At 60.1% G+C, this 25,817-nt stretch overlaps 2 protein-coding genes and 1 long non-coding RNA gene across 3 annotated transcripts in view; 1 reads left to right on the top strand and 2 right to left on the bottom strand.

Annotated features, from left to right (window-relative positions):
* The window catches only part of IPPK (inositol-pentakisphosphate 2-kinase), a 400,388-nt gene that overhangs the window by 208,131 nt on the left and 166,440 nt on the right, over window positions 1-25,817 (bottom strand). The gene's annotated exons all lie outside the window — the stretch shown is intronic.
* Window positions 4,103-12,662, bottom strand: LOC309845897. Its single transcript, XR_014301579.1, has 2 exons — window positions 12,317-12,662; window positions 4,103-6,849 (listed from the first exon to the last, which is right to left on the bottom strand). It is a non-coding gene; the product is annotated as an uncharacterized lncRNA (long non-coding RNA).
* On the top strand, window positions 13,036-25,807 carry SUSD3 (sushi domain containing 3). The gene is made up of 5 exons (XM_082694324.1): window positions 13,036-13,189; window positions 21,428-21,616; window positions 23,338-23,482; window positions 23,982-24,140; window positions 25,176-25,807. Exons 1-5 carry the CDS (start codon window positions 13,102-13,104, stop codon window positions 25,369-25,371), a joined length of 777 nt encoding a protein of 258 aa, XP_082550450.1. The 5' UTR covers window positions 13,036-13,101; the 3' UTR covers window positions 25,372-25,807.

The raw sequence follows: 25,817 nt of genomic DNA, 5'->3' as shown, positions 1-25,817 counted from the left end.
CTCTGCTCTTTGCACTCACTGAGCACCTCCTATGTCCGCAGGCCTAGTGGGTTCTTCTCAGGGGCGCCCTGTCCGGGACGTTCCCACGTGACAGCTGAGGAGACTGAGTCATAGGAGGTCACCATGGGTCTCAGAACTCCAGACCTCAGGGGCAGCCAGGACTGACCCACTGGGTATGGGGCACTCCACTGGGGTCAGGTGTGGAACTAGGCCCCCCACAGCAGGAGCCCACCTGGGGTCCTCCTGGCCAGCCCCCTAGTGAGCTGTGTGGGACCTGTCCTCCTGCCCAGCAGGCTGGGGTCCCCATACACAGGTTTCCATGGTGACCTCAAAGGGGCCCTGCCCTCACCGGGCCAGCCCTGGGGTTGATCACCAGGATCCTTCAGTATGAAAGAGCGTGCTGCCCCCTGCAGTCGGCTGCAGTCCATGGGAGAGCCCGGGGCCAGCCGTGGGCCCCACAGGCTGTGGCTACAGCAGGGCTGGGAGACATGCCCCCACTGCCCATTCTGGACCGGGCTTTGAGGCTGTGCAGGAAGGAATTCCTCCCTGTGGAGCCACATCTCCTGCAGCGTGGGTGTTGGCAGATCGGTCAGAGGAGGGCAGGTCCCCTGGAGATGTGTAGGGAGCGCACACAGGCCAAGGGCAGGGCCGAGAGGGGCCAGCAGAGCAGGCTGGGGGCCACAGGGCCTGGCTCCAGGTCTCCCCAGCATCTCCTATGGCACCATTGCTTTGAGAGGTGGGGGCCGTGAGGTGGACTTGGCAGTGTGGGTCAGTCGGGGGGTGCTGATGGAGACAGGGCTCCAGGTCCCCAGCAGGTCTCCAGCAAGAGCCCGTGATGGGCGAGCCTGAGGCTGCCGCTTCTAACTGTTCAAGAGATGACTCCGGCAGAGCGTGAGGTCCCAGGGTGAGTGACGGTGTGCGCCCCAGTGGGCACGTGTCCCCAGGTCCTGGGCTCCTTCCCAACCCAACGGCCTGCCCTGGAGCCCAGGGTCTGGGCTCACTCTCCAGAGCACCCACAGAGGGCAGAGGCTCTTCGCTTCTCCACTGGCTTCTTCCTCGTCCTGCTGCTCCTCCTCCTCCCTACCCAGCAGCCCCCGGGGTGCTGACACAGGACAATCCCTAGAAGCGGGGAAGGGAAGCCTGCCGGATGGGAGCACAGGCTGGGGTCTGGGCAGGCCCAGGGGCCGTGGTGGGAGTGAGGGGCCTGCCTGAGCGGTTCCCACAGGAGGAAGAGTGAGGACAAAGGGACAGGAGCTGGGGAGGTGAGTGTGCAGGGGCCTCTCCACACAGGTCCTGCATGGTGCTTGCAGCCCAGGCTCCAGTCAGGTGTTCCGGGGCCTGCTGCCCACCCCACCGCGGGAGCACGTGTCCTCACAAGGCCCAGAGCGGGTGCTGCTGGCATCCACCGCGGTCTTGGAAAGCGAATGGAGCCAGCCACTTGCTGAGAAGAATTACTACTCAGAGGCATCGTAGCCTTAGGGAAACAGGCCCAGAGAGGGAAATACACTTGCCCTGGGTCACAGAGCGAGCGAGGGTCTCGGCTGGTGGTCATTCCTTCACTCTTCATCCACTCGTTTGTACACTGGGCACGGCTCCCGTGTGCTGCCACTTGGATTTCTGACACGGGTGTCAGACGGCGCCCTGCAGACCCTGGACCTTGCACACATCCAGCCTCCTTTTGTCCCCCACACCCCGCACTCAGGCCCCAACCTCACCATCCCCCCCGCCCCCACCCCCACTCTGGCCCCGCCTCCTTCCCACCTCCTCCCCCAGGTCTTTTTTGAGACCCTGCTGGACGCCCTCTACTGTTGGCTCGGGTATGTGCCGTTGTAGAACCTCTGTGCCCCTGTGCAGTACACAGACTCCCAGGGCAGGATGTGGCACCGACAATAGGTGCTTGGTGTCTGCCAGCAGCCATGGCGAAGGCTTAGGGACACTGTTCTTGGCATGTGGCCCCTGAGCACTTTGGGTCCGGGGAAACAGTGGCTCAGAGAGAAGCACTGGCTGCCTGAGGTTGTAAGGGCCTGGCACTCTCCGGGTCTCTGGGTCTCAGGGACAGAGCCGGTTCATCCTGGACATCTGGTCCTATTGCAGAGACTGGCACCTTGAGACCCAGAGGGGCCGCTGTGCCCCAGAACACTGGGGAGAGGCATTTGGGTCCTACTTGCAGGTCTGCTGTCCTCCACTCCCCCGCCCAGGGGACAGCAGCACACACAGGGGCATGGCAGGGGCAAGCCCAGATCCCAGGCCTTGGGGAGCTCCAGCTTTGGCCACCACAGCTTCTCGAGGGGCTGGTCCTCCTCCTGGAGTCTGATGGTCTGATGGTCCTGGCACTGGGCGTGCAGGGAGGAGGGTGGGCTCGTCTCCCCCAGAGCTGCGTGCAGTGTGTCTGAGGATGAGCTCGCTCTGGTGGAGCCTTCCTGGAGACCCAGCTGGCACCTGAGGCCAGTTGTATCCCGGACCCCCAAGGCCCATCCCTTTCAGACAAACCCCATCCTCACAGGGCTCCCCTGTGGGCAGGATCGGCTGGGGGTTACCTCAGATATCGGACATGGGGAGAACAGAGTCATGGAAGCCTCCCAGGACAGCACCTGAGACCCTCAAGCCCGCCCCCAGTGGGACCCTACCTCTCTGCATCCGGGTTTCCACCCAACGCCCTGGTACAGGAACTAGAGAGGTCTGTATGCACCAGGGGCCGGGGCCTGGGCACAGTGCGTGGTGCTCCAGAAGCATCCAGTCCAGGCCGGTCTACCTGTCAGCTTGGCATCTCCATTTTCCCCCAGCCATGACCCCTCAGAGGCTCTCTGTGGTCCTGAAGGGTTCCAGGTGGTCCCCAGGAGAGTCTGAAGGACCCCAGGGACTCCAGCCTTCCTGGAAGCAGCCACCTGCTCCCTGGTCAAACAGCCTCATGCCTACCGCTGCTCCCAATTTATGAGGGGGAAACTGAGGGCCCAAGGAGGTGGACAGGGCTGGGACACGTGGGGCGCAGCCAGGTGCCCACCCCACATTCTGCACATTCCATCCTGGGAAACCGGCCGCCTCCACCCTGCTGGCTCCAAGGCCTGCCCGGCCCGGCCTGGCCCCGCTGGCTGGCTGGACTTCTGGGCTCGGTGCCCGCCTATGGGTGCAAAGTGCCAATGGAGGCTCCTGAGCCACAGCCCTGGTGCGGCCTACAGGCGCCCCTCCCGCTGTACGCGTTCAGGCCTCCCCAGACTGCCTGGCAACCCCGGTGGGAACATTGCTAACCAGCTCCCTCCTCCCTGGTCAGGGCTGGTCCCGGTGGCCCCCAGCATTGCACAGTGCAGGGGCCCAGAGGCTGGGGAGCAGACCCATCTCGGACTTCCCCGAAGCAGCTGTGTGAGAATAAACCCAGTGCAGCGAGCTTTCCCGCTCCCCGCTGCTCTGCCCACCCGGCGGCTGCTGTCTGTAGGGGCCGGCCAGTGGCCTCCACCGTGTCCTGCTTTGGCCCTGTCTCCCCACCTGAAGTCGGGCTGGCAGTGTCCCTGGGAAGAACAGAAGGGAGGGTCCCCTTTCCTGCCAAGGCCAGCACTGCCTGCTGTGACACGAGTCTCCATTCGACAGGGGCTCTGCTGCCCTGTGCCTTGTCAAAACCCGGGGAAGTGAATGACACCCCCAAAACACATCTGCCCCCAAAGGGGCACCAGGAAACTGGTGAGCAGCCCATCCTCTTCAAGAAAAAATAATGGGGGCATTCCCAAGGACCCCTGCTCCCCAGAGCAGGAAGTGCACATGGTCCTCAGCCCAGAGCCCACAACATTCTCCCAAAACCTCACAGAAAGGGGCCATCATCCTCCCCTGCCCAGAGAGGGGTACACGACAGTTCAGCATGGGAGGGCGTGTCTTCAAGGAGTCCCCAGGAGCTCAGTGCAGGGTTACGCATCTTTGGGGGTTCCCAGGGAGCTCGGGGTGGGGGGCTGTGTCTTCGGCAGGTCGCCTGGAACTCAGAGTGGGGGGGCTGTGTCTTTGGGGGGGTCCCGGGGAGCTCAGGGTGGGGGGCTGCATCTTCAGGGGGTCCCTGGGAGCTCAGAGCAGGGGTTTGTGTCACGTAAGGTTCTCTCAGTGGCAGATCTTGCCGTACAAGTTGAATGCAAGGAATTTACTGGGGAGGCTCCTAGGAAACCTGCGGCGGGGGGGAGAACAAGCGGAGGGGGGGGGGCAAGCCGACACAGGGGTCTTGGGTTGATTCATGTCCACCTGGAACCTCAAAATGTGATATTAGTTAAAGTAAGGATAGAGCAGACCGTAACCCCATAACTGGGTCTGTATCAGAAGAGAGGGCACTCCGGGACGGCCACGTGACAGCTCGGCGTCCTGGCGCACCCGAAGGCGGTGGAGAGCTGGACAGGCAGAGCGAGCAGGGTTGGAAGGTGCGCGAGGGTCCACCCCGCTGCCTCCAGAGGGACTGTGGCCTGCCCACACCTTGACCCCAGGGTCCCGGCTTCCTGCACCAAGAGAGGATACATTTCTGTTGTTTTGATGAATTTAAGTTCTGTTGTTGGCCACTTTGTGGCAATGTGTTCTTCCCCAGGGATCTAGCCCTGACTTTGTGCTAGCAAATGCTGGGCCTCGGGAGTGGCTGAGGAGCTGGGAACTGGGCGAGTTTGGGGCACGGGATGGAAGGTGACTCAATGTCCTCCAAGAGCTTCTCGGTAGAAACAGGGACGAGAAAGGCTCCTCTGGGGAGGGCGTTGGGGACTTGAGTGTGGCAGAGCCTGGCTGAACCACGCTCTCAGGTTGAGCACAAAGGAGACACTGGAAGGGACAAACTTGGATGTTTAGCTGAGGACATTTCCAAACAAAGCTGCTTGTAAATCCTGGGGGTGGGGGGGCAGGAGGCCAATGGGGGAGGGGCTGTTGGGCAAAAGGGAACCTGTCCAGGTTGTTAAATTAGGTCTGAAGGGACACCGGCGGTGCCGTGGGAACTCCTGTTCCTGGAGAAATTGGGGGTGCACCCTCTCAGCCCAGCACTGGGACAGAGGTGGGGACCCCAGGCCAGGTCTGTGGGGGTTCTTGTCTGGTGATGTGAACTCCCTGACGGAGTGCCCAGGGCCCCAGACAGCAGGGCTGCTGCTTGTGCCTAGAGGACAGAGTGTCGGGCTACAGAGGATTATTCTCGGGCCCTGAAGTCTCTGGCTGCTGCTTCTCCAGGCTTCAGACTTGCTTGGGACCAGCGACTCTGCCCTTCTGTCCATTCTCCTCTCCCTTTTGGAATGGGTTAAGACTCTGAGAGCTGGCAGGATGCGCGGGTATATTCTGAACATGAGACCAAAGTGACTTTTAAGGGGATCAGAGGGCAGAGTGTGGTGGGTTGAAGAAATTCCCCCCAAATCCACATCCGCCTGAAACATCAGAATGTGACATAATTTGGAAATAAGATCTTTGCGGATGGAGTTAAGAGGAGGTCCCTGTGACTGGTGTCCCTGTAGGAAGAGGGAGAAGATGCCCAAAGGTGGAGGGCAGAGCCGGGCACAGTGCCAGCGCAGTCCACAGACAAGGAACGGCGAGTGCTCTCCGGTGGTCCCAAGCCCGCTAGTCTGTAGCGCTTTGCTGCGGTGGCCTCAGGACGCTGACACAGGGCATGGTGTGGAGCCACTCTGGTCTGGAAGTAACTGGAGCGTGGCCTCTCTCCCAAGCCCCAGGGGCATACCAGGGGCTGGCGGCTGCCGTGGTCGGGAGCAGCACATGGCATGGGGAGTGCAGGCATCTCTGTGCTGGGGTGTCCGGGGCCGGGGGCCAGGCTGGCATGACGAGACTCTGAGGAGAGGTCAGGGGCAGGGCCGCTTCGTTAGGACATGGGCCCGTCCATGCTTGAGTATCAGTAACTTCTCCCAGAAAGTGGGAGGAAGAGAGGGAAGAGCCGTGCCAGGTGAGGGGGCAGCGGTCGCTCAGATCCCCAGGACGGAGAACGTCTGCTGTTCCCACCACTTGCCCAGGGACCTCACGTAGACAGGACTGGGGAGCGCTGCGTCCTTGTCTCAGAGCGACCCTGTGTGATGTTGGTGCTGTGTGGCCGCTCCTGTTCCGCTGGAGAGCCCCGTGGCACAGCTCCCTCGAGGCAGGGGGACTGTCCCCTCAGGGCCATCCTGCTCCAGGGGCCAGCAAACCACGTGCACACAGCACATGTGGGGGCAGCACGGGGGCTCCCGGGAGGGCTTGGCAGGAGGCAGACAGGAAAACATGGCAGCATGGCGGCTAGTTGTCTGGTGCCCGGCCTGGGGTGACTAGGGCAGGTGGATGCCCCCCCACCCTAGCCCACCCTTTAAGGTGGATGTGGCTCTGCATGGGCTGGTTTGCAGGTGAGGCAGCCCCAGGGTGTCCTTTACCATCTCCAGGCAATGGTGAGCCCTGGGAGTCTCTCCAGGCTCAGCGGTGGCCCATCCCAGCTTCAGATCACAGAAAATGAAAGACCATAAGGAAGGGCCCCAGGGGAAGCCTCAGGCACTGCGGGGCTTGGCTGAGGAGGTGTGGTGGGCACAGGCAGCTTCTATCCAAAGCACCCCAGCAGCTTCAGGGTCTGAGCTCAAGGTTGCTGATTTCAAAGGCCAAGGTCATTGATGACCTGGGCCGGAGGTCCAGAAGGTGAGCGGAGAGAAAGAACAGACAGGGGATTTGCCCGAGGCATCCCCAACATTACCCACGTGGGCGGGCAATCCTCCGCGGGCTCTGCAGACCGCTGGTACTGGCTGCCCTGGGCCTGGTCCGTGCTGCATGTACAGCCACAGAGATGAGCTGCATGTGGTCCCCACACTCCTGGTGGAATCTGCTTGTGGTCTCCCCAGCTCAGCCCTGGTCAGCAGGGAGGCCTTCCTGGAGGAGATGACACCTGTGCTGAGTATGAAAGTGCTGGGTAAGATGGGAGAAAAGTCAGTGTTACAGAGGGCTTTCCTCCTGGGCCCTGTGGACCTGGGAGATCATGGAGGCTGGTGGCAAGAGCAGCCAGGTGGCACTTCATGGTGGGATGGGTTGACGTGAGAGATGGGAAGGGCTCACCAGGGACTGGTCAGCCTAATCACTCCTTTAAGTCTGGCTTACAGAGGCGGTGGCTGCCTCCTACAAGACCTGGGAACATCCAGCCCTCTGAAGTCTGCAGCAGCATGCTCTGCATGAAGGATCACCGTGCTCAGTTGAGCAGGTTGTCCACTGTACAAGGGTCCCAGTGAGCATGTAGCCACACTGAGATCCAGCCTGCGCTCACCATCTGGCCTTCACCAGCTGGGTGAGCCTCAAAATCCCCCGGCCCTCCCTGAGCCCCACAGAGGAGCTGGGAACAAGGTGGTCTCCAGTGATCTTAGGAGCATAGGGTGCAGGGGACGAGGGAGATACGAGTGCAGCAAAACCCAGGATGGCCACGTGAACTTGGACCCACTCAGGCTGAGAGGGGTCTGAAGAGAAGGAAAATCCACGTGCACCATCGGCAGGACCGCAGGCACTCAAGAGTTGACCCGGTCTCTGCTCTCGGGCTTTGCCCACATGCCGGTGGAGGGCAGCAGGACAGCCTGAGGCTCAACGGTGGACTGCACATTCCTGTGAAGTCTAGAAGTACAGGGAAGCTCCCGGGACACGGGAGTGTCCCCTCCAGGACTGACACCATGCGCTGCTCCCCCCGGGATCTCCTCTGTGTGCACCTGCTTGTGCATGTCTGCTCCAGCAGACCTCCGAGGCATCACACCCGCCTATGGGGTCTGAATCTGATGCTACTCTCCGCTCGGGAGCAGGCTGCTGGAGTGCAGGTGGCCTGGCAGACACACAAGCAGGGTCTGGGACAAGCTGCCCCAGGGCCCGGACTCCCACGTGGCTCTCAAATTTGCCAAGGATCACAGCACTGAAAGACAAGGTCTGTCTGCATTCCTGGAACCCGAGCTCTACGGCTGCTTGAAGAACAGAGTAAAACAGAAGAGAACTTCCACGCTTAGGCTGAGAGAAATGGGCGATGTGCACTTCCTGTCTTCTGGGAGCCAACTCAGGCAGCCTTGGGGAGAGGCATGGAGCCCGAAGGGCGAGCCCTCTGCAGATGGGCCTCGATGGCAGACTCAGGAGCAGAAATGACTGTGGCCCTTGTAAGCAGTATCCCCTGCTTAGGGCAGCAGGATCTAGGAGCCCTGGTCCTCGTGCACTTCTGCCTGACCACAGCAACTGGCCCAGGGACAAATGAGCCCATGGTCCAGAGCGTCCCTGGGCAGTGGCGTCGGGATGCTGGGAGGGCAGGACCCAGAACCACAAGGGCCTTTCTCAGAAGTCCTCAACTCTGCCCCTGGGCTGACACTGGGATTCTCTCTTTTGTAGCCAACTAGGGCAGCCCTTTAGCAAACTGTGCAGCTGGAAAGCCCGAGCCTCAGTTTCTCACCCATAAAGCAAAGGCAGCCAAGTTCTCGAGATGGTCACTGGACAGCATGGCTGTCGGCATGGAGAGTAAGGGGGCGAGAGCGGGTGCACAGCCCCTTCCCGCTCTGCTAGCTGGTGGACCTGCTTCTGCTGTGATGACACAGAGCCCCTCCTACCAGCCCCGAGTGTGGGCCTCCCATGCTGGACATGCTCAGAGGCACTGCACATCTTGTCGGCCCTCAGCCCAGGTAGGAGGAGTGCTAGCACACCCATTATGCTGGTGAGCAAACAGAGGCACAGAGAGCCGGACAGTTAGTCCCTGGCCCCTGGGCCTTGGCATGAAGGTCTGGGTGAGCAGTGTTGCTAGGGGCAGACCCTTCCCTCCAGGCCCCAGTGTCCCCATCTGTGAAACGAGAGCTGTCCCAGTACCTGCTTGGGGCCAGGGCTCCCTGATCTGTCCATTTGGATGGCCTTGGCCAGATTCCAAGGCCCCATGAGGGGCCACCCTTAGGACTGGGCCTCCAAAGTGCCTGCAGGAGAGCGCTGAGCATTGGCAGGCGTGGCTTGGGGGAGGTGGAGACCAGACTGGAGGCCAGAGAGGGGCAGGGCTCACCCAAGGCCTCCCACTGAGCAACAAGGGGGCCTGTCCTGGGGAGCCAGCTGGGAGCGTGGGGGGCAGGCTCTCACACTTCTCTGGTGACTGGGGACTCACTGGGCAGGTGCAGGGCTCAAAGAGGCTTAGCCGGCTCATGGGCGCTAAGCCCCTGGATTGCCCTTGACCCTCCTGTGCACTTGCTACTGCTCCAGTTGCTGGGGAGCACTGGGGGCTGTGAACACAAGTCTCCGCCCCCAGCAAGGCCCAGAACCCTCTCATCCAGGTGCGTGGCCCTGGATGGGACAGTCCCTTTCCCTGTGCCTCAGTTTGCCTATCTGTAAACAAGGGTTCTCACCCATCTTTTTACCGTGGGACCTGGACTATCTTGTGAATTCATGCAGTCGTTACAGGTCCCTTAATATTAAATGTTTTACTATTCTCCTGTTTTCGGATTAAATGGATCCATGCTTGTTGCAGAAACTTCAGATGGCACAAAAGAGAGTGAAGAAGCAGGAAATAGTGGCCTGCAGCCCAGAGGTGGGGAGCAGCCCCGCAGGCCATGTCCCTCTCGTGTCCGCTGTGTCCCGTGCCCTGTGTAGGCCTGGCGCCTGGGAGGGGCTGGTGGGATCTTGTCTGTGAATCTACCACCTGCTTCACCCTCCAGGGAAGCATGGGGCCCTGAGGCCTGTCTCCCGGCAGGAGATGGGGCAGATGTCTTGCTGCGTCATCCCTGAACCATCGCTGTGAACCTGTGGGTGGCAGATCAATAACACTTGGGGAACCCACCCCCTCCCTCCTGAGAGGCCAGACAAGCTGGCATGTGCAGGCTGCCCGTCAGGGAGGACAGCTGGGCAGTGACAGCTGGGCCCTGGCAGGCAGCGGGCTCCGGGCAGGGGCTCACCTGCGGAAGGGGACCGGGCTGCTGCCTTCCTGTGGGGCAGCTGAAGGGCCCATGTGCACAGAAGGCATCATTGTGGGGCACGTCCTCCCCACACATTCAGCTCATTGGAGCTACAAGCCCACATTATTTTATTAAAAATTGCTTTAATTAAAAAAAAAAAAAAAGGGCCAGCCCACAAGGCCACGTTGCTTCCCTAACTCTTACCATCTTGCAATGAACTTTCCAGACCTGGTCCATTGTCAGAGGTTTTTAGGATGGAAATCTCATGCTTCTTTTGAGTAGAAGCAAAACAATCAGGAATATTTAAAGAAAACAAAAAGCATTTAGCCCTTCTACAGTTACTATCTGATTTGAGGGAAACACACCAATAACCACCCCTGCCCCCCACCGGGCTTATGCACAACTCCCCATACCCCAGGCCACCAGTGCCCATGGACACATCAGTCAACCTGGGACAGCCCTTCAGGAAGAAGGGACCCCCCCCCCCCAGGGTAGAGCCTCACCATCCCTTTGTTTCTGGCAGCATGTGTGTTGTCCCATTTTACAGACCAGAACACTGAGACCCTGGGCCTCAGACCCCTTTCCTCTCCCAAGTGCCTTTCCACAAAGTCATTCACGGCACAAATGTTCTAGCATACTGTCTGCTCCCAGCTGTAAACTGAGATGAGGAGCAGGTAATGGGGTGTGGGCCAGAGAGGCCAAGGCTTTAATCAGTTCCTTAGGCTTCTGTGCTGGGCGCTTCTTGCCTCTCCAACAGTGGCCCACAAGTTCCTTCCTGGTCTCTTCCACAGGAATGAGGGGAAACACAGTCCTCTCTGTTTTAGACACAATCCTGGCTTTGAGGTCACACACACAGAGATCAGCTTTGTAGGGGCAGGTAAGCAGGGAGAGCTTCCTGGAGGAGGCAGCCAGTGCCTGAGGGCAATGAGGCCCAGCTGGACCTGGTCCAGGCACTGCTCCCAGCCAGGACACCGAGAGGCAGGGGCAGGTGGGGCGGGGGTAAGTGCAAACTCCAGTGGGGCCTGTGTGGCTTCCTCTGTGGCACAACTCCATCACTGATCATGTCATAGCCTCTGAGGTCTCAGGAGGGTGACACAACATTCTCTGTCCCTCGGATGGGAACATTAAGGCCCAAGGCATGGCGGGAGACCGTCAGAGGTGAGGGGCTGAGGTTTCGGGCAGGGGTTGGCCCAGGCAGTGGGTCTACCCAAAGCACTTGAGTTGAGCCAAGTGCTTTCCCACCTAGGCCTCAGTTTCCCTTCCTGCACACAGTTAGTATGGCTGGGCTCTCCAAGAGGCCCCAGAATCAGTAGACAGAGCAGTTCAGCTCATGACTCCTATAAGCTGTGGACTCCCTTCCAGAACCAACCCCAGGGCCTCCTGCTGCTTGTGGAGATGGCTCTGGTGGCATGTGTGTGCCCTGACCCATGATGAAGGACATGGTTTCCCATGGGAAATGGCAGAGGTCATGGGCCACCCTTAGCTGTCTACTGGTACAGAAGGAGGCCAGCACCACATACTTGAACACCCAGAACATGCAACCAAGCCACACACTGAGAAAAATGTCTGTCCCTGACCTTGATACCATCTGCTACAGCCTGAATTTTGTCCACCCACCCCCAAAATTTAAGGGCTGAAGTACTAACCCCTAGCAACCCAAACATGCTGTATTTGGAGACAGCATCTTTCTCCAGGTGACCAAGTTACAGGGAGGTCAAAAGGACTGATGTTACTCCAATAAGACTGGTGTTCCTATAAGAGGGGAAATTTGAGCACAGAGACAGAAATGTACAAAGGGACTGCCAGCCATGTGAAGTCTGGGATGGTGCTGCCACCAGCCACGGAACTGTGGGAAGCTGGAGAGAGGCCTGAAACAGATCCTTCCTAGTGCCTTTTGGTGGGTGGGTGGGGCTCTGCGGACACCTGATTTTAGACTTCGGGCCCTCCAGAACCCCGAGAGCACATTGCTATTATCCTGGGCCTCAGTCCACGGCCGGGCCCCCCAGAACCCCGAGAGCACATTGCTATATCCTGGGCCTCAGTCCACGGCCCCTTGTTACAGCAGCCCCAGAAGACTTACACACCCTAAGTGGCCAGGCTCAATTCGGCATTTTGGGGTCCTGGAGGCCAGCCCTCTGTGCAAGCCCTGGAGAAGGGCTAGGGGGCATCTGGAAGGGAATTCTGGGGCTCCAGTCCCCTGGCATGGCGTGGAGGAGGCCTGAGGACTCACCTGGCTTCCCGACATGGCAAATGGAAAACACCTGCTTAGTCAAGGGAATGGAAGAAACTCATCCTATGTGGTCCACAGTTCTGAAGTGGGGAGCGGATATTATGGGGCGAAAGCAACTCCCACCCAGGAGAAGGGTGTGCCCCTTACATATTCTACTGAGCTGGGAAAGCAAAGGTGCAGCAGTCCAGTGGGGGGCGGGGAGCTGCTCTGCTGAAATGCTACTCTGTGGTCCCAGGAGAACACTCACCTCTTTGCTGCCACCTGTCAGGCCCTTCCGAGCCAGTCCTGTCCACCTGGGCCAACTTCCCGGACTTCCTGAGTCAGCCACGGGACTTCTGGCTGTTCCTCAAGCTTCCAACCTCAGGACCTTTGTATCTGCTGTTCTTTCTGATAAAGCAGCTTCCGCCTTCTCTGCAGGGTGACAAGCCTGAGGGGCGACAAGCCTACTCAGGAGCGGCCTGAGCCACCCAGAGCCTCCTCAGATCCTGGGTCGATGTTAGGAGAGCCCCCTGGGCGGTTGCCAGGGCGGGCACGGGCGACTGAACTGGGCGGGGTCTGGGGAAAGGAAGAGGCGGGCTGCAGCTCTGGACCCAGCCCGGTACCACGACCCAAAGTAGTTGAACTGGAGGGGCAGTTCCCCCTCATGTGTAGGTGGGGGTACAGCCAGAGCCCAGGGATCTGAATGTGCCCCCAGCACCCGGGGTTCCTCAGTGAAGACAACAACATCGAGCCCTAGCTAAGAGGGCCTGGCTCACGGTGACACAGATGGGGCAGCCACGTGCCCCTCACGGAGGACACCTGGCCTGGGAGACCGGGGTGTTCGGAGGGGCGGGAGCCAAGGGCAAAGCCCTTGCAAGGCCCTGGAGCCAGACTTCCTGCACAGCCACCTTGGCCCCTTGGGGGTTGGGGCTCCCGCGGGGCCGGCCACGCCCCCAAACCCGTGGGGCGGGGCCCCTGGAGGGCGTGTCCAGAGCTGCCCCGCCCCTCGGGCTTGGGCCCCGCAGTCCCCGCAGAGCGCGGCGGAGCGCAGGGATGCCCACGGCAGCCGCGACCCCTCGCCGTAAGGCGAGGCCCGGGGAGCGTGCGGGGAACGAGGAGCCCGCCCCGGGGAACCGCACAGGTGAGCGCTGGGGCTGCGGGCCGCGAGTGGGGCTCTGCACCCATTTCACGGACAGGGAAGTCGAGAGGCGGGCGGCACGGCGGAGGCGGGGAGGGGGTGCGCACAGCCGTGGGGGCAGGAGTACACAGCCGGGAGAAGGGGCGCACAGCCGGGCCCGGGACGGCCCCCAGCCCGACACCCGCCGGAGAACGAGCCTCCCCGACGCACTCCGCGGGCAGAGCCGGCGCCCCAGCAGAGCCGGAGTCCGGCTGCAGGCGGTCTGAAACCAGGCGGCCCGAAACCAGGCGGCGGCGCCCAGCCGCCCACCCGCCCAGGTGCGCGCGCTCTCCCGGTGCGGCGCCGGCCCCTGGCCGGCTGCTTACGGGGGAAGTCGGTGAGGCGGACGTGCGGAACCTGCCTCGCTTTGCGGGGAGGTGCCGCTGCCCCCCCCCCCCACTTCACAGGTGGGGAAACTGAGCCTGGAGGGGAGGACGCCTGCCCGAGCTCCCGCGACTGCCGGGCCCCGCATGAGGTCCGGGGTCTCCGGAAGGAGGGAGGGCTGGCCGTTGGCTTACTTTGTGATTGATTTCGAGAGTGTTTTGGTGAGGCTTCCCCGTCGTGCTTGGCCGGGGTGTAGGAGCTCCTCCGAAGGCGCAGGTTTGAACGCTGGCTTTGCTGCATGACTGCGTCTGAAGCCTAACCCTCCTAGAAGCAGCGGCAGATGTCCCAGAGCCTCCCTTTAATGCGCGCTGCCCCTCCTCTTTGAGCCCGAGGGTCTCTGCACACCTGTGCCCCAGGCCAGGTGCGGGACGGGGCTCTTCCCACACGCGGAAGGTGGACCTGGAGGATCAGGCTGGCCCAGGTCACATCCCCTGGGGGCAGCCCATTCAGGCCTAAAACAATGACATCTGCCACTGGGGGGCGGAGCACGGGTGGGCAGGTTCTTCTCAAATGGGGAAACTGAGGCTCAAGGAGGTAAGTTGCCTGCAGAGCAGAGGGGCTCGGCTTGGGGAGTGGGAGCTGAGACCTGCCCCGGCTGGGTGGGGGGTTATCTTCTTCGACCCCTCCCACCCCATCCTCTCCTGCATTTGGTGCTTTGCCGCTGTTGCTCTGTTCCGTGGGGACCCTGTGGCTTTGTTGCCGCACTCCCAGGGAGGTGGGTGTTGACCAAGAAGGGGTTTGCACAAGCCGAACTTAGGACTAGGACCGAGGCCCTGATGTATTTGCATACAAAAGACTACTGAGAACTCTGCCTGGGGCAGTGGGGGGCAGGAGGGTTTCTTAGAGGCCAGTCCCTGCCCTCTGGCCAGCCCGGCCCAGCTCCACCCCTGCTTCTGATCAGCTACCGCTCAGCCCTCTCCGGGATGTGAGCCTGGGGAGGGGGCGCTCCCAGCCCATAGGAGTCCTACCCCCGCATTTGGGTTCGGAAGCCCCCTCTGACCTGAGATGCGTCTCTCTGCCTCTTGCCTCAGTTTCCCCATGTGCATGGTATACCTGCCCCCATGCTTGTGGACGGGCTAGGTGGAGTTGGGGGGCCTGTGTGCCCCCCCGCCCCGGCATGGTCGTTCTGCTCTCAGATAACATGTCCATCCAGACTCCTCCATTCCCCTGCCCCATGGCCTTGGTCTTTCGAGCTGTGGATTCCCTCTTGTTCCTGTGGGCTTGTGAAGGGATGTGGGGGGGATCTTTTGGAGACACTTTGGCGCTCCCTTAAACATAGCAGTGGGGGGTGTTTTTCCTGTAGTCGTAAAATGGACACATTGCTCTGTTCTCCTGAGACTAGGTGTTGAAGTCCAGCTGTGTCCTGGGGTCCGCATTCTTCCTGCATCACCCATGTGTGGCTGCTGAAGGGCAGGTCGGCGGGGAGAGGCTGGCTCAGAGCAGGGGCTTAAATTTTTGTGGAGTGGCTGCCTGGGTGCCCAGCCCACCACGGAGGCCACCCTTCCACTGCCCATGGCCCCCGCCGGCTCTGGCCCTCGTCCCAGAGCAGCTCCAGCAACTCCCTGATGGGGGAGATTGTATAGGACTGCAGGAGGGACACAGGGTTCCAGCAGCCGGAGGTGCACCCACTCCTGGACCTTCTGGAAGGCCTTGAGGGAGGAGCTTGGGAAGGGGCAGCAGGAGGACCCAGGATGGTGAGGGCATGCCCTGGGCGTCGCTCCTGCTGCCCTGCTGCACAGCTGACCTCTGCCCTTTTCATGAAGGAGAGACTGAGGCCTGGGGGGAGTCGTGGGAATCCAGATGTGGCCTGTGTTCCCCTGCAAGGCCAGCTCGGCCTCCTGTCAGGTGTGGGCAGAGCCTCGATGTTCTCCCCTGAAAGAGTTGGAGTCAGCCTGGTTCTGCTCTGGAAGGCATTGTGTATTCTGCTGGTGTGAGGTCACCTGCCAGCCGCCAGGGGAATGCCGGGGTGACCTGGTCTCCACAGTGGCCAAGGTCCAGGCCCGCCCCCACCCCCATGGGGAAAGGAGACCCACTCTGAGAGGGCGAGTGTCTTGCCTGAGGACATACAACCGGGGCTATGGGCCTCCCACGTGTGGCTGTCCCTCCTGCTGGGATCGTGGGGGTCCCACCCTCCATAGAACACCTGTGTGTGCACAAGTCAGCCTTTTAAACTCTCCTCCTGGGGTTTCCCTTTCCATTTGAGGGAAACAGACTCAGAGCAAGAAGAGAATCCCCTGCAGCAGAGGGACCCAGGCCCTTGGTTTGCTGGCCCTGAGGCTGGCCTCCCCATCTCCCGTGATCCTTTGGCAGAAGGGGGTAAGGTAACTTATTTACCTGGGCCCCTGTGGGTGAGGTCAGGGTTTGAGGGTAGCATGGTCTCCAGGAAGAAGGATGAGAGGGGTGGGCCTGTGGTCCAAGGTTCCAGATAAAAGATTAACAAGAGAGGCTTGTTCTTCTCCCGCTGGCCATGTGGGCTGGGCTGGGGAAGCGCCAGGGTCAGGCCCTGCCCCCCTCCCGTGTGCGAGTCCAGCGCAGGTCTGTCCAGGGAGCCCACAGGTTTACTGTCCAGGGAGCCCACAGGTTTGGTTTGGGTTTGTGTCTTCTTTGCATCCAATCTATTTGCTGTGTTTTTCCTCCTTTAAGATGTATTTGAACATAGCAGAAGAGAGAGAGGGGTTATAAAGAGCCTGAGGAGCGAGGCAGCAAAGGCTGAGGGGTGCAGCTTCCAGTGTCTGGGCCAGTGGCAGGGGGAGGGCCGGCCTGGCCGCTGGTGTCTGTGTGGGTTTTCAGCAGGGAGGGGGAAAGATGGGATTTGCCTCTTAGACATCAAGGCAGGGGCTGTTGGTGGGGTAGTGAAGGGGTGGGGGGTGTCCTGGGGGGACTCCAGGCTGGGCAGAGGCTGGGTTTGCAGTCTAGGGGATGCGGCCGCTGGAGCAGCTGGCCCAGCTGCCAGGCCTGGGTGACTCCGGACGTGTCAGGGGGCCGGGGGTGGGGGCGGTGCTGGGGTAGGTAGGTGTTTCGAATCCCCAGTGGCACCGTGCTGCCTCCCTGCTCTGGCCTGGCTGTGTGTCACCAGTGGAAAGGCCTTGTGGGGACCCTGCCAGTGGACCCCTGGGGTGCTGGGTAGACATGGTGGACCTCCGCTTCCTCGTCTGGCAAATGGGCTCAGCCAGGGAAGGGATGTAGGAGAGCCCGTAGGAGCCTGGGGCTGGGAGGTTGGCTTGGGCACCACGGCCTGGAGGGTCAGAAGAGGCATTGCGCCCTCCCAGGGGAGAGTGTAAGTGAGCCCCAGGCATGGCTCTAAGGTTTCCATGGGGTGGTCCTCCTCATGACCCTGGGGGCAGGGCACCCAGTTTCGCAGATGGGGACATGGAGTCTGAGCAAGAACCTGGGTCTGGGAGACGGTGGAGCAGAGTCCGGCCCCATGGAGGGGGCCTGCGGTTTGGGGTCTTCCCCACAGAGCAGGACCACCCTCCTGCTTGTCCGCCTCCCGTACAGGCTCCGGGATCACAGAGGCTTGAGCGCCCAGCCTGGCCCCTCTGCAGGGTGGGCTGTGGGCAGGGCTCCTCATCCTCCCCTCACTTACCAGGATTATTTCCTCAGGCCTGGGTTTTTAAGTGTTCAAGCTGCACGCGTGCTGGTGGCACAACTCCCAGCCTCTGATGGGTCTGAGCTCCCCTCGCTGCTGGGAGATGCAGTGTCTGAGGCCCCAGGGCTGGGGTGGGGGCCAGGACTCTCCTGGAGCCCTGCTGCGTGTTCACAGCGTGAGCCCCACATCCTTTTTCTCCATCTTGCATTGGGTGCGCCATGGCGGACCTGCGGGTCAGCGCCACCCCCGCACTCTCCCATCCTCACTGCTGGGAGCACTTGGGGAGGAGCATTGCCGGGTGGTGAAAGCTAGGTTGGGTACCTTGGCCACCGGAACTGGCCACAGCTCAGGATGTGACTGTTGGTAGCGGGCCCTGCCCCCACCCTGTGCACATGCCAGGGCGCACTGTGTCCCAATGATAGTGGTGGTTTCCCTGCTGGGGCCTCGTTGTCTGGGGCAGGCCCCCTGCCCAGCCAGCTGCCACACTGACAGGTCCCAGGCGCAGAGCGGCAGAGTGACAGGGTCACCCAGCTGGTGTCACCCTTGCTGCCTTGATTCCTGGGGCCGGCAAAGCCCCAGGGGTAGGGGTCTAGAGGGCCACCTGGTTACATGCAGTCATGTCGCATGCTGGGGGCGCTCTCCCTGGGTCTTAAGTTATACTTAAGTATACTCAGACATACTCGCAGAGTTGAAGGGAGTTGTTATCACGCCTTCTAGCCTGGCCCTGACTCTGGACCTTTTCTTGAGAAAGTTCTAGTTGTACAGACTGGGTGCTGGTGAGGGGGGCGGGGTGCAGACCAAGGCGAGCACCCCCGGAACTCAGCTGCCTTCCCTCCTTGAGGGCCAGGGCCTTGCAGGGCGGTACCAAGGAAGCCACTGAGCACAGAAGAATGCAGAAGTGACAGGTCTAAATTGGGGACTCGGAAGTGTTGGCTGCAGGGTGACCATGTGACCGGCCTGTGGCCTATCTACCCTTCCCAAACCCCCCTGCCCAGAAGGACTGCATGAGTCCAGGTCCACGGTCCTGGTGGCGGTCCCGGGCTTGGGCCTTCTTCCGTCCATTCATGAATGCATGGCCGGCTGTCGAGGGAGAGGTTGCTTAGTTCAGAGCTCACTCCGGAGTCCGGGTGTGCGTCCCACTGGGCACCCCACAGGGTGGGTGCCAGGTCAGCGCCCTTCCACCCCCCACCCACCTTGGTAGGCTAGTCATTTTACCGTTGACCCTGCCAGCAGCCCAAAAACAATGCCTCACGTTTCAAATGTGCATTTCTTTGATTGACATAAGTCTTTTCCTGAAAGGTTTGGAGCTTTATTGAGAGAGAATTCATATACGATGTGATTCGCAGATCTGGGCAGCCCTCCCCACAGTCTGCCCCAGGACATTTTCATCACCCCAGAAAGAAGCCATGCATGCCGCAGCAGTGTCTCTCCCGCCCTGGCTGATCCACTCTCTGCCTGAGGATTGGCTTCATGCAGGAGGTTCATAGAAATGCAGTCCAACCACGTGAGGTTTTGTGGCCAACCGGGCCGCACGGTGGTCAGCGCCTCTGTCCTTCGATATTCCCTGTGTGGCTTGTTCTTTGTGCCGTTTATCCGTTGATCAGTGGGTGGGCAGGAGGGCAGTTTCTAGGTTCCAGCTGTTGTGAACTGTGCTGCTGGGAACGTGTGTGTACAGGTCTATGTGGATGAGTTTTCCCCTCCCCGGTCTGTGGCTGAGCGGGGCGTGGCGGCATCACACGCTGACTGTCCACGTGCATGCGGGGCCCCGCTAGGGCCACTGCGCGCCTGCCTTCCCGCCTGCTGTGCGGGGCTCGGGCTCCCACACCCCTGGTACACCTGTCCCCCTCTGTGTCACGGACAGATGCTTGTGGAGGAGAAGCAGCACCTCCGTGATCTGATTAGCGCTTTCCTGAAGGTGAAGGAAGCTGAGCATCTTGCCATGGCCGCTGGTACATCTGTAGAGAAATGTCTGTCCGATCCTGTGCCCACTTTTAGATTCAGGTCCCTTCTGTAATTCAGTATAATAATTTCTGCAGGGCACCTGGGTGACTCAGTCAGTGAAGCGTCTGCCTTCGGCTCTGGTCGTCTTGGGGTCCTGGGATCGAGCCGCCCATCAGGCTCCTTGCTCAGCCGGGAGTCTGCGGCCTCCCCTGCCTGCAGGTGAATAGTGTGGTCAGGCCCGGTTGCTGGAGCACTGTTCTGGTCCCACTGAACCATCCTGGCACCCTTGTTGAAACTCGCTTCATTGGGAATAGGAATTTATTTCTGGGCTCTCAGCTCTGCGCCACTGCTCGATGTCTGTCCCTTTGTCACTGTAGCTTTGTGGAAACTTTTGAAAGTGTGAGTCCTCCAACTTTGTTCTTTTTCAAGATCATTTTTGTGTGGGCTGCTGGGTCTTCGGCAATTCCTTATGAATTTTTGGACCAGCCCGTTGGTTTCTAGAAGGGCAGCAGCTGGGACTCTGGTAGAGGCCAGGCTGCGTGTGCGGCTGAGCGGAGGCGCGCGTCCGTCCCCCTGGAGTCCGTCTCCCTGTCCGCAGGGAGGGTGGCTTCCCTTCATTCAGGAACTTTATTTCCACCAACAATGTCTTAGAGTTTTCATGGTTTAAGATTTTGCCCTTATTTTGTTCAGTGTATCCTACAAAAGGAAGCGGGATTGACGTCTCCGTCTCACTCCCAGGCTGTTCACAGCCGCTATGCTGAAGTATGGCAGATTTCCGTGTGTCGGTCATGCCTCCTGTGGCCCTATGGGAATTCTTACTTGTTTCTGTAGGTTTTTACTAGATTCCTGGGGGATTTTTCTAGATCCAAGATCATGTCATCGGATGAAAAAGTTTTGCTTCTTCCTTTTTGACATGAATGTCTTATATTTAATTTTTTTTTAATATTTTTAAAAAAATAGAGAGAGAGGAAGGGAAGCAGGCTCCTTGCTGAGCAGAGAGCCTGATGTGGGACTCGATCCCAGGACCCTGAGATCACAACCTGAGCCGAAGGCAGAGGCTTTAACCCACTGAGCCCCCCAGGTGCCCCTAGTATTTAATTTTTTTAACTGATTGCCCTGCCCCTGGTTTTTGAGGCATTTGTTTTTCTTTTCTGCTTGACCTGTCCTTCTCTGTTGTGACTCTGGGCGCTGTTGTTGATACATAAGGGCGGTCTGTGGGGAGAGACCCTCCTGCTATGCGAGTGTTACTTCTGGGCCCCTCCCCATGGCGTCAGCCCCCTCCGCGAGATCGGCGTCCCCGTGGGAAAGTGGGGGTGAGGATTCCCCCCTGGTCTCCTCTGGGATGGCTGTGGGTGCTGAACCAGGCTGGGAGTGAGGGTCCTTCTTTTTTTTTTTAGTTCCGTGAGGGTCCTTCTTGACCAGAACATTCTATCAGAGCTGCATTGCTGGTGGCGGTGACACTGGCAATGGTCATGTGCACACAGGAAGGCCAAGCACTGTCCAGCCTTGCCATGCCTCAGTTTCCCCATCTGTGAGGGAGTGATGGACTGCTTTGCTCATGGGAGCGAAGCACCCATTAGGTGCCCAGGGTGTCTCAGCTGATCCGGGAGTGAGCCATGCCCCTACGAAGTGCACAAAGCCTAAGGGCCCCTGGCTCACCTTCTCCCTCACACTGCAGCCTGTGGGCCCCCCCAGGTTCTCAGTGGGGCCGAGCACTTGCAGCCTGGCGGAGCACAGTTAGGGGTGATGACCCCCACGTGGTTGATATTCAGGTATAACTTCAGACTCCCCCAAAAACCTTACCAATGCTGCTGCTTACTGCTCCCTGGTGATTGAAGCCTCACTGATCACACCACCAGCCACTAGACACGTGGCTTGTGTGTTAGGTGTGTTATGTACTGTGGTCCTACAGTAAAGGGAGCTGGAGAGAAGCAGACACTGGGAAAGTCACAGGGAAGGGAACTACGTGGACAGTTCTGTCCTGTAATGAGTCCAGCATCAGTGCACCCGAGCCATTCAAACCACCTTCAGGGGTTGCCTGAATTTGCCTTTATTGTCGTCTGACACAAAGTTGTGTTTTCAACACTGTGGTCCTTGGAGCCTCCAGAGTTCGCTTACTGTGGGACCCGCTCTGCCTTTATCTGTGGTCACCGGTCTGATGGCTGCCACACACTTGCTAGCCTGGGCCGTGGGACCTTCTCCAGAGTGTCACGTGGCTAGTGGGGCTAGTGGGGCTTCTGCCTGCCAGCGTGGGGTCATCACACCGTCTCTCCTCTTTTCTTCCCTAGGCGTGTGCACACATGTACAGCCACCACCGAGGGGCACCCTCCAAGTCCTCCGTGGCAACGGCACTTCTGTGGGGACCATCATTGTGTTCCACTGCCCCTCAGGCCACCAGATGGTTGGGTCTGGCCTCCTCACCTGTGCCTGGAAGGGGAGTGTCGCTGAGTGGTCTTCAGTGACCCCCATGTGCAAATGTGAGTCCCGCTCCCCCGAAGCCACCCCCCAACTCAGCACCTGCGGGGGTGGGGGGCTGCCAATCCACGGCAGGGGTGCAGTGGGTACGGGTCAGCGTGGGGCCTCTGTGTAGGGTCTACTCCTGGTGCTGGCAGCCCAACAGCCCACGTGGGGCTCCATGTCTTCGTTTGCACTCAAGGCCCAGCAGCGGGGCCCCAGCTCTGCCCCTGAGGTGGCCGCTCATCTCCAAGAGGTCACTTGTACATTGGAACTAGCGCTCTGTCGTCTTTGAAGTGGGTGGCTACGTTTGTTCATTCATGTGTCCTCTTGTGCATGCACATGGCCCATCGTACTAGGAGGGTGCCCCGGGTTGTGTGTGCCACGGATCCTCGAACTGGGGGCACTGATGTTCCCAGCTGGGTGAAGAGACGGCTTTCCAGTATTTGAGTTGTATTTGTTGTACAGGGTGTTAATAACACCCAGCACAGCATTTCTCAAAGTGCGGTCACCTTTGTGTTGATGTATGTGCATCGGAGAGGGCTCTGTGGTCAACACAGGTGGGAAAATGCAGGAGTCATAGGCTGCAGCACTTCTCAGAGCCTTTAAAATGCTCATGTGCTGGATGAATGTCTTTGAAGGAGGGTGCCTGTCAGATTAGACTCCAGGAGACAGGAAACGCAAGAGAACAGGTTCACCAAGCTTTCTCTTGCCCATGGCCCCCAGGAAGGGCATCTCATGTGGCACCTCCTGTAACAGGGACCCAGGCCTCTCTGGGCTGTGGCTCAGGGACATGGCCCAGGATGGAAGCAGCTGCTCCTGCCAGGCAGGGCAAGGAAGGCCCTCAGACAATGCTCCCCACCCTTCTCCTCACCCCACGGAGCGGAATGTGGACATGCAACTGTAGGGGAGGCCGGGAGAAGACCTCTGTGTGGGTGGGCTGTGTCAGCTAGGGCAGGAGACAGGGATATGGGGTATGAGCAGTGTCTGTGGCGAGGGAGGATATGCAGTATTGCTCATACCGAGACCCCGGGCCTTGTTTTCCCAGAACACCCTTTAGAACCAAATAGAACCACCTCTCAGCACATAGCTGGCCACATGGCTATTAAGTGGCAAAGGCCCTTTGACCCTGAGCACAGCCATTTTTCTTGCTTTTGAGCCCTTCCAGAAAGTGACGGCCCATAGGCCCTTGGAGGGTTGTGCTGGCTTGTGACCTTGTGGAAGCAGGCCATGGGCTGTATGTGGGCATCTGGGGCCCAGGCTGCAGTGTGTGGGCCAGCATTGACCTCGCTGTCAGAGCTGTTCCCAGTGTGCCACTCGGAGCTCCTATGCACCTTCAAAAACCCTGCCGAGACACCCCTTTCTTTTTTTTTTTTTTTTTTAAAGATTATTTATTTATTTATTTATTTGACAGAGAAGAGAGACAGCGAGAGAGGGAACACAAGCTGGGGGAGTGGGAGAGGGAGAAGCAGACCTCCTGCTGAGCAGGATGTGGGGCTCGATCCTAGGACTCTGGGGTCATGACCTGAGACGAAGCTGAGATGAAGGCAGATACTTAACTGAGTCACCCAGGCACCCCAAGACACCCTTAGATGACAGAGTTCCCTGATAGCCCCACTCCAACAACATTATGCACAGAGCTTGGCCCCAGCCACCAGCACCTCCCTGCTCCCGTGCCATGGAACAGAGCTTGCTGAGAGCCTGGGCGAGCCCCGCGCAGGAAGTAGCCTTGTCTTCCTTGCAGCGGTGCCGCCATACGAGACCTTCGGCTTCAAGGTGGCCGTGATCGCCTCCATCGTCAGCTGTGCCATCATCCTGCTCATGTCCATGGCCTTCCTCACCTGCTGCCTCGTGCGGTGCATGAAGAGGAGTGAGCAGCCATCCGACAGGTACGCTGGCCCCCACAGCCCCCGGGCCTCCCTGCTGCTGAGGGCTCTTCACGGGCCCCTGCCGTCTGTGCCGGGGCCTCCTGTAGGTATGTGGGGCTGCTGGGGCAGCCCTGGCTCCTCAGGGAGCCAAGCTGCAGAGCGTGGCCCCATGGCAGTGGGGGGCTCGGCACCCCATGCACATAGGGCTGGGCTGGGTGTCGCTTAGGCAGGGCTGGCTCACACCCCACTGTGCTGGGTGAGCAGGGCTGACCAGTGATAGGGAGTTTTGGCGCGTGGCCAGACGCTGGGCCACCGCCACCTTCACCGTACTATAGCTTTGCCTGTGTGTTTCTTATAAAATATTTACAGGGTGCGAGCTGCCATCTTAACCCTCCGCAGGGGTGCGGCTCGGGGCTCAGTGTGAGTGGCCCTTGGCACCGTCCGGCCCTAGAGCTTCCGGCTGCAGCGGCTGTCTCGCCGAGGTCTGGCATCCTGAGCATCCTTCCCCATCTCTCCCCAGGGCGACCCAGCTGTGGCTCCAGCTGAGAGCCGGGGACTTGGAGACGGTGCCGCCTGCCTACCTGGGCCTCAAGGGCGTGAACAACAGCAACAGTGGTGGCGGCGGTGGGGGGCCCGCAGGCCGTCCTGGCCAGGCCCACGACAACTACAGTTTCACTACGTGCGCTTGGGGGGTGTTGAGGGGGGCGTTGAGGGGGCCACCGGGGTGAGGCGGGCCCCCAGCTCGGTCAGAATACCACCACCCCACACACTGCCCGGGCTTACCTGGACCTCAACTCCTGCCCCTGCACCAGTGGCCGGACGTCCTTCTCACCCAGGGTCCAGACCCTGTGCCAGATGCCTTTCTCCTGGGAATTCAGACCTGCAGAGGCATGAACTCCCTTCCCGAGGCCCCAGCAGGACTCCCTGTGTCTCCCCCTCCTGACTCTCATGCTTCCTACATGCGTGCATGTGCTTTCTGAGCCGTCACAAGGATGTCCTCTACACCCCGTCTCTGACTCGGGGAGTCCCGTCTCTGCACGTGGACTGCAAAGAAAGCACCTCCTAGTGTTGCTAGCTTTAAATGCATGCCTTCCTACCCCATGACAGGTGGCACCTGAGGCTGGGTTCCGGGCACCCTAAGTGGGATGGCCATTGCCATGTGCGGGCCCTGGGCCTATGGTCCCACAGAGGTGGAATCCTGGGCCACCAGGCTTCTGCACAGCCACATTCGGGCTGCGTCTCCGCGAGGGACCCCATGGTGGCATGTGTGCGGGTCACAGACACGGGTTGGGCGAGCATCCCATGGGCATGTGGGCTGCAGTCTCTACGAGGGACCACTCTGCTGTCTCCACGACCTCTGACCTAAGGCCTCAGGGTCCAGGGACGTTCCAGCCGGAACCAGTTACTGCCCTGGGATGACAGAATGGCCCCTAGGGTTTAGGTACACTCTGAATGAGCCCCCTTCCTCAGCACCACCCCCAAGTAGCCCCTTCCCACCCTTGGAGGGTGGGTACGCTGATTCTTGGATCACGTACCTCATACAGGTGAGGGGTCTGAGGCCCAGGCAGGGGCACCAGTGGAGGGACCTCCTCAGGCTTAAGGCAGTTCTGAGCCTGCTTAAGCCTACGGAAGGCCAGGCCCCAGGGGCCTATCATGGGGGCAGGGTGACACAGGTCCCCGCCCTTCCCCCAAGCCTTGCCTCTTTTTCCTGCAGGGACCTAGGTGAGGGCACCAGAGAGCTGGCTGGCATGGCCCGTGGCGTGGACAAGGACCCCTGGACCACCAGTTGTTCTGCGAGCTCACCCTGTGCCCAGGTGATGGTGCACGTGGCCGACCTGGGGCGTACCCCGCCTGCCCCCTGGCCCACTGCAGGAGTGTCCAGACAGCACATGGCCTACGTCCCGGGGTGACTGAGGCAGAGTCTGGAGCCTGCCCTTCACACAGGAGGACCAGGGACACTCCACCACCCAGCCACCTACCGTCTCAACCTGTGTCTAGCTTGTGATGGCTCAGTAAAACCAGCTTCCGGGGTTCGAGATCCCTCATGGAACTGAGCTGGGGACTCCAGAGCGTTGTCCTGTCCCAGGGGGGCCCCTCTGGAACAGCTTTTATAGACAGGCGTCCTCTGAGCCACCACAGAGTTTCCGGAACCAGATGCAGCCTCCCCACCCAGCTGGCTCCTTTAAAGAGCCTGGGAGATGTTTTAAGCAAATCTCGTTTTGCATGGGGTCGGAGGAGAGAGAGCAAGGACTGAGCTAGGCACTGCTTCTGCTCTGTGCAAAGGTACCACAAGGGGAAAGGGGTGGGAAATAAACAGTTCTAACACTGGAGAAACAGAGGTAAAAATCGCTGTCTC

This window comes from Mustela nivalis, assembly GCF_964662115.1.
Source record: "Mustela nivalis genome assembly, chromosome: 13".
NCBI lineage: Eukaryota > Metazoa > Chordata > Mammalia > Carnivora > Mustelidae > Mustela > Mustela nivalis.
This window is presented reverse-complemented; position numbering and strand designations above follow the sequence as displayed.